The sequence below is a fragment of the Solanum tuberosum genome, unplaced genomic scaffold (genome assembly GCF_000226075.1).
Source record: "Solanum tuberosum cultivar DM 1-3 516 R44 unplaced genomic scaffold, SolTub_3.0 scf00494, whole genome shotgun sequence".
Classification (NCBI taxonomy): Eukaryota; Viridiplantae; Streptophyta; class Magnoliopsida; order Solanales; family Solanaceae; genus Solanum; species Solanum tuberosum.
In genome coordinates this window covers 122,524-130,857 of record NW_006239417.1, presented here as the reverse complement: position 1 = coordinate 130,857, position 8,334 = coordinate 122,524, and the positions used below count along the sequence as shown (strand labels likewise).

General features: G+C 32.9%; 2 protein-coding genes across 2 annotated transcripts; one reads left to right on the top strand and one right to left on the bottom strand.

The window, feature by feature from the left end:
• Positions 1-260: 260 nt before the first annotated feature.
• On the top strand, positions 261-2,272 carry LOC102578745 (uncharacterized). Its single transcript, XM_006364400.2, has 2 exons — positions 261-408; positions 582-2,272. The coding sequence occupies exons 1-2, from the start codon at positions 312-314 to the stop codon at positions 2,159-2,161; spliced, it is 1,677 nt and encodes a 558-aa protein (XP_006364462.1). The 5' UTR covers positions 261-311; the 3' UTR covers positions 2,162-2,272.
• A 169-nt stretch (positions 2,273-2,441) lies between these two features.
• Positions 2,442-5,094, bottom strand: LOC102578404 (ubiquitin-fold modifier 1). Its single transcript, XM_006364399.2, has 4 exons — positions 4,933-5,094; positions 4,739-4,836; positions 3,348-3,380; positions 2,442-2,681 (listed from the first exon to the last, which is right to left on the bottom strand). The coding sequence occupies exons 1-4, from the start codon at positions 5,016-5,018 to the stop codon at positions 2,602-2,604; spliced, it is 297 nt and encodes a 98-aa protein (XP_006364461.1). The 5' UTR covers positions 5,019-5,094; the 3' UTR covers positions 2,442-2,601.
• Positions 5,095-8,334: the final 3,240 nt, after the last annotated feature.

Below are 8,334 nucleotides of genomic sequence, written 5' to 3'. Positions count from 1 at the left end.
TATAATACATATAGAATTCTTGAAAACTTAGCACTTTTGCAAATAAAGCTAAGACATGAACAAAAAAATGAATTTTGTTGCTTGAATAATATATAGAAGTATTAATCTCTTTAGTGATAAGCAAGCAAACAAAACTTGTTCTACTCAATAACTTGATGGGACCTGTAAATTAATTGCCTACATTGGTCTACAATTCTCAACCACCTCAAAATTGGAATATGCTTCTTTTTTTTTGTCATATATTTACTTGTTTTGGATGTGTTTCTAATCTATCCTACGTTATAATTCACCAAAAAAATCAAAAAAATCTCATGGGAAATTGTATTCCTTCTCTACACAAAGAAATCAAATATTTGCCCATTGATACAATTTTCAAGTTTCCATCTCCATTGCCCAATTGGCCACCAGGTTTGAAATTTCACTTTCTTAATTATCGCTAAATTGCTAGTAACTAACGATTTTTTAAAATAATTTGTAGCTAATTCGTTGCTAGTTATGTGAATAGCGACAAATTTTACTGTTTAGCTACAAAATCTGTATGTCGCCATAAGTTTATTGATGTTTAAAAGGTCTAATGACAGGAACAGGAGATTTTGGAAGTGGATATATTGATTTAGGAGGGCTAAAAGTTTGCCAAATTGTGACATTTAACAAAGTTTGGGCTATTGATAAAGGAGGACCAGAGAATCTTGGAGCAACATTTTATGAGCCTTCACCAATTCCAGATGGATTTTCTATGTTTGGATGTTATTGCCAACCAAACAATAAACCCCTTTTTGGTTGGGTACTTGCAGGGAAAGACAATGTTGGGGAAATCCTAAAGAATCCAATTGATTACACACTTGTTTGGAGTAGTGAATCCTCAAAATTCAAGAACACAAGTACCAATGATCATGGCTATATTTGGCTACCAATCCCACCTGAGGGTTACAAGGCTTTAGGCCATGGTGTCACAACTTCACCTGAAAAACCTGCCTTAGACAAAATCCAATGTGTTCGATCCGATCTAACGGATGATTTAGAGGTTGAAAGTTGGGTATGGGGTCAAGGTACAACCAGTAAGGTGAATGGTATCAACGTTCATAGCGTGAGACCTCGAGAAAGGGGTGTAAAAGCACAAGGGGTTAGTGTAGGGACATTCTTAGCTAGGATCACAAGTGATAAAGATGATGATTCTAACAAAACCCTATCCCTTGCTTGTTTAAAGAATAATAAGTTTGATACCTTTTCTTCTATGCCTAACCTTAGCCAAATTCAAGCATTATTTGAACAATACTCTCCAATTATATACTTTCACCCTAAAGAAAAGTACCTACCTTCCTCTGTCAATTGGTATTTTGCTAATGGTGCTTTGCTATACCAAAAAGGTCAAGAATCAAATCCTAGTTCCATTGAACCAAATGGCTCAAATCTTCCACAAGATGGTCCAAATGATGGTGCTTATTGGCTAGACTTGCCAATTGATGAGAAGGACAAAGAGAAAGCTATTAAAGGAGATTTACTAAACTCTGAGGTTTATCTCCACATTAAGCCAATGTTAGGGGCAACTTTCACAGACATAGCTGTGTGGATTTTCTATCCATTCAATGGGCCTGGCACAGCTAAACTTGGCCTGGTAGATGTACCCTTTGGTAAAATAGGCGAACACGTAGGTGATTGGGAACATGTAACACTTAGGATCAGCAATTTCAATGGGGTGTTGTACAAAGTTTACGTCTCGCAACATAGTGGAGGGACATGGATTGATGCACCACAAGTTGAATTTCAAAATGGTAGTAACAAAGTTGTGGTCTATTCTTCACTAAATGGACATGCCATTTACCATAAACCAGGCTTAGTTTTACAAGGGGGTGGAGATATTGGGATAAGAAATGATACAACTAAGAGTAACTTGGTTTTGGATTGTGGGAAGAATTATTCAATAGTTGCTGCTGAAAATCTTGAAATAATCGCACCAGCATGGCTAAATTATACAAGAGAATGGGGACCAAAGTTAAGTTATACACTTGGGGATGAAGTTAAGAAAATTGAGAGTTCATTGAAAGGGAACTTGAAAGGTGCATTTGAGAAATTGGTGAAAGTATTGCCAAATGAAGTTTATGGAGAAGAAGGGCCTACTGGTCCCAAGATGAAAGGTAATTGGAATGGGGATGAAGTGTGACTTGTCAAAAGAAATAGAATTGAAGCCTTCATGCAAGTCTGTTTTGTAATTCAAAAATCTCTCTATGTAATTAATCTCTCCTTTTTATTTAAACTCATGAGATTGCTATTACATAACATCTAATCACCAGTATATAGATTATTTGCTCACCAACCATTCAGATACCAAATGGCAAAAGAAGAAAAAGTTTCCAAAAAATGCATTAGAAACCTTCTAAGTACTTAGAAACTGGACAAATTCTTTAGCCAAAAGAAAATTGCAGAAATAGGAAAAGAAAGGCTAGATAAAAGCAATAGCATAACCATTTTATTTGAATCTGATATTTAATCTATACTTAGAATTACAATATTAAAAGATGAGGACATCTACACATAATGTGCTACTCATTTGGGAAAGAATATCCCATAAGTCCTAGGTAGATGAAATATAGAGCTAAGCATTCAGAATGAGATCCACAAAGCACCAACCCTATCGCGAGGAATTAGGCGCAGTTCAGACCCATGTTTAAGAAAGACGTTACCTGAAATCACATTCAAGTTGAAACAAGTTCAAAAACGGATAATCTAAGAAGATAAAATTCAGAACTCAATAATAAGATATTTAATCACGTCAGGGTAAATGAATAAACTATCCCAGCCAACTGTGGCTAAAGAGAGACAAATAAACCCACAATGAAAAGACACGAACAGATTCTCCACGGAATATCTTTAGCGTTCTTAAAGTGCTCCAAACCAAAAGAAAAGATAAAGGGAGACTCGCAACGACTTTATTCTTCCACTAACTAATAAAATATCCTTTATAGCATTTCTAGGAAATAACTATCACAGTACCTTGAGATACATGCAACTACTCTTTCTTAGGCAGTGAAATTCACAAAGACAGAAAAAGGAATAAAAAAGGAAAAGCTTGTATATATATATATTTGCATGCTTTCTTATTTCATCCAAGAACTTAATAAGGCAAGCTTAAAGAATAGACCCGTTTTTTTCATCAAACAAGACACTAATCCTTAAAAATTACTTGGATCTTAATGCACTAAATTTTCATCAGACATGAGGAATATACATTTTAAAACTTCCATTCCATATATTATTATCATCCACAAAACAAACAAACCATTATTTAGCAGGAAAAAAGAAAGATACAGGAGGTAACTACAACAAATTCCTGTAAAGTGTAACATTACCTGCACTTTGTTGTGGATTAATTCCCACTCCATCTGCAACAAGACAAAAGAAAAAAAAATTATAATTAACAAAAAAAGAAAAAAAATGCAATAATAAGAAGTATATTGTTTTTACTCCCTTTTGCCATTGAAACAAAAGACTGAAGAATATCAGAGCATTGGAAAGGACTCGAAAATAATACTCTTTTAGTACCAAATAGGAAACCCATATTTACATTGCCAATCTCAAACATCACTTTCATTAACAGGAAATATTTCAATCACTTCCCTTTCTGACTGTAATCCAAAAAACTGCCTGAGAATTTAAGATTCACCGAAAACCAACTTTGACCTATGAGGAACTGATGACGACTACATATCAGTTTTATTCATAAGTATGAAAAAAGATTTGATAAGAAGGATTAACACTACACTAACTTAAATCAGAGTTCTCTTGGGAGTTGCCTGCCGTGACTAATTTGTTTGTCTAATTGTATAATCCATAGGAGATCTTTTATTTATCTTTTGAACCAAAAATATCTTTGCACAGGACAAAAACCACCATTCATGAGTCATGACTCATGAGACAAAATAGCAGACCCAAGACCACCTAAAATCCCAATACTCTAACCCAAATTGAGAAATTTAAGTCTGTTAATGCTATAAACCATCATTTGGTCCAATTGATATCATGATAGCATTTCTGCACAAGTATTCTATTGGTTTCATAGTTGATGTTGTTTTCTGTTAAAATGTCTAGTACTGGGTGAAGGAATGGGCTACTGTATCCTTACAGGACCTAAGATCCATCCTCGCTTTGTGAGTTAACTTTTGAGATTATATTATTTCTTTTACACGGTACCAGTGTCAATCCATCCCTATTCGTGGTTTGCTTAGTGTTAGGACTTAGGACCCAATGTTATATGTCCACACCCCAGATTTATAGTCCTGAACGTATGGAAGTGTGTTTTGAAAACATTGGTTGTGGAACGGTTGTTCTTAGAAAGCCTTCTCTTTAATAAATCAAAAGGCAAGTAGGTGTCCATTCGGCCTTAGGGAATCCTCACACCTCATCAGCTAGTTCATGGCGTGAAGTTAGACCCCATATACATCTTCTTAGACTTAATAGTTTCCTCATTTTTACTACTAAAGTTTAATTTCTTCCTAATGTGATATTATTGTTCCACAAGGTTTGTCGTAAATGAAATCAAAAGTTCATAATTTCACTTGATCAATTAATCAGCTCTGCCTCAATCCCAATTTGGATCAACAGATACAGAATTTATTTTGCCTTTCCGGGAACAAACTTTGGGTATTTCGTGTAAAATCTCACATATCCTAATCGAACTAATCTAAAACTAATAAAAATAGAAAATCTATAACTGAAAACGAAAGGAGAAGGAAAAGGATACCATTAGTTATGATGGCGCTTGTTTGAGGAGGGACTTTGAATTCCTCAGCCGCAAATTTGAGAACAGCGGTGAACGGAGCTGCCTCAGGAACGCTAAAACTGATCGAACAATAAATGTGAATTCAATTTTAAGTGAAAACACAAATCAAGTATCAATTTTATGAAGAAAAATAAAATAAACAGAGGGATACGTACACTTTGAATGGCAATTTGGGATCGGAAGTTAGAGTGACTTTGAACGACACTTTTCCGCCGCCACCAGCACCACCGCCACTCGCCATTGTTCCTCTTGTTTCCGATACTGCGTCGGGAATTCTTCTGTGTTTGAAGAAGCCCAAAAATCACTTTTGATTTTTTACTCTTAGGGTCTGTTTGGAAAGCCACCTGGTAATTGGAATTGGTGTAATTACTAGGGTAGTAATTACTAGCCTAGTAATTACACAGTTTAGTAATTACATTGACCTGTTTGGTTGCCACAGTGTAATTTCCTTTGTTCCGTTTGGTTGGACGAATGTAATTACACAGTTAAATTTTAAAATAGATCAAATTTTGAATAAATAATATTACTATGTATAACTGATTGTTAGAATCGATTTTTTATTTATTTTTTTTTAATTATTATTATTATCAGAAATTAAAGAAAAAAAATTAATTCTCATATTTATTTTAATCTCAAAAACTAACAGGGAGAAAAATTACAAAAATAAAATTCATACATAATCTACCTAGATATCAAAAATATGAAAGTAAAATGAATCAAGAAATAAATCTTACTTGAAAGAAGAAGTACAGGGCTTCTTGTTGTGCTGCCGAAGTGCCTTGGTATTCCAAACAAAAATATATTAAAAAATTCATGTAATTACATGGTGTAATTACACTCAATTCCTATTCCCTTGGGAATTGAGGAGTGTAATTACTCCCCTTCAATTACACCCAATTCCCCTCTTACCAAGTAATTACTTGGTCTACCAAACAGGACAAAGAGAGTAATTACACCAATTACACCAATTCCCAATTCCATTGTGGCCTTTCAAACAGGCCCTTAATTTTCAGTTTTGGGCCTTTTTCAGACCCGAATTACAAATGTGCTGTATTAGCCAATCAGAAGTGACCATGTAAGCATGGAATTAATATTGGGCCTCGTGTAAATTTCATGCATATATGTCTTTGATACTGTGCTATAGGTCTTCATTGAATTTAATGGTGTTTAAAATATTATATATTATCAATATAAAAGTAAAATTTAACCTATATATAATATAATTTTTTAATGAAAGATAATAAGTTAGACATCTTGACACCATCGTACCTCTGTCTTAGAAAACAAAAATGGATGTAAGTGCAATTAATAAAATTCTAGTGAATCTTTATACTATGGATTTTATCAAGTTTGGTCTATACTTACTACTACTACACTAACACCTTGTTTGGATGGTTGTAACTCGTTGTATTGTATTGTATTGTATTGTATTGTTAGTTTAAATATAGTGTTTGTTTCAATTGTTATTTAAATTTTATTATATCGTATTGTTTAAATTCATCGTTAGGTAACGATAAAAAGACTCATGTTACATAACAATCGATTTTGTGTGACCGCGTCATTACCTAATATTTTCTTAACCCTATTTTTTCATAGTAGTTCTACCCCAATGATGGATCCAGGATTTGAATGTCATGAGTGCTCACTTTCTTTAACGTAAAGTTACTTTCCAATAAAGATTTCCTTCTAAAAACTTACTAGTATTTTTATAGTTTAGTTAGTAAATATAGAAAAGTGGAAAAAAAATAATAAATTGGAAAAAAAAGAGAGTAAGCAAATAGTAGTGGAAAGGTAAAAAAAGAAGAGTAAAAATGTAAGAAATTTTTTTCAGTTTACCTCTTCTTTTTTTTCAATTAAAAAAGGCGGAATGGTCTGATAGACCCTTGTACTTGTATGAGTTTGTATTGTGGACCATTCTACTTGATCATTTGTCAACTGAACTCTTAAACTCAATGAAACTAAGCATTTTAAACCCCTTTCGTTGTGTGAACTTCAAACACTTGACAAAAATGACATATCATCATCCACATCACATTTTAAATGACATATCACTTATTATTATTTTTTATAAAATAAATCTATTTTTCTTTCTTTTTCACCTCCTTCATCCTTTCACCTCTCTCCATTTTATTTTATTTTACATTAGAGATACCACCACAACCTTTCATTCTCACTAGTATCATTACATTCGTAAATAACTAACAATTATCATTCGATTTTTTTCTACAATTTCTTTCATTCACAACATTTAATCGTATTTATTTTACCAACATTTACATCTACCACTTGAACCACCATAAAATCTCTTTTCCCCCATTGGTGTTAACGAATAGCCATTAAAATACATCAATATACTCTAATATTTGTACACAATTTTACATAACATGTTTCACCTAATTTCACAAAGACATTCAACAATCACTTTTCATCTTTCAAGACTTTTGAATCTTTATTACTTTATGGGTTATAAATTACCCCAAAAATAAAAGAAAAATACAGATCTACAACAACCATACAATTTCGTTTCTATTCCCGGGAGGAAGAAAATGTGAAAAAAGAAGAAGAGAGAAACAAGAAATTGGAAAGGGCCGGAAAGGGGAGAAAGAAGATAAATTGGGATTTGAGAGTAGAAAGAAAAAAATAAAAGGGGATGGGTGGGGTGGGAAAAGAAGAAATAACTGAAAAATAGTTAATTTTCTTATTTTTGATTTTTTATTCTATTTTTAAAAAGAACAAAAAATATTTTCAATCTAAAATTTGATCTTTCACGCTCCTTCTATGCGTGACATTACACATTTGTGCCAACTAAATAATTAAGTTGTCACATAAGCTTGGTCAACAGTTAGAAGGGCTTAAAATATAGAGTTTCATTGAGTTTAAGGGTTCAGTTGACAAATAGTCAAGTAGAAGGGTCCAGAATACAAACACATACAAGTAGAAGGGTCCATCATACCATTTCGTCATTAAAAAAAGGATTTTGGTTGTACTAGGATTTGAAAGTCCTCACACTCAAGAGTATCCTTGCAAACTTTAACTTCAACTTCGAGAACCAAAGTACCCATCAACCATTTTGGATAATGGGTGCTCACGAAAATACAATAACAAAATTTTCATTGAGGTCAATGGGTGCTTGAGCATCCAATACTGTATACGTAAATCTACCCTTGTCTACCTCGTACCTACTTTCTTATGTTTATCATTCAAATTATGAATGTGTATGTGTGATATTATATAATGACAAAGAACAATACAATCTATCCAAGCATTATATTCATTAAAATAATACAGTATGGTATTAGGGGTGGCAAAATCAAATCCAACCTGCTCAACCCGGTTAAGTTTGGGTTGGTTATTGACCTGCCTATTCATTAGCTTAACCCATTTCAACCGATTAAAAATTGGGTTAATATGTAACTCGAATTGGCTCATGACAAATCTTGTCAAAATATTTTAATTTTTTTTTCTATTTGATATGTTATATATAGTAATAATAAAGAATATTTTTTATTAGGTATTAAAATAGTTTAAAAGAACAAATAACACAATTAAACTTAGTA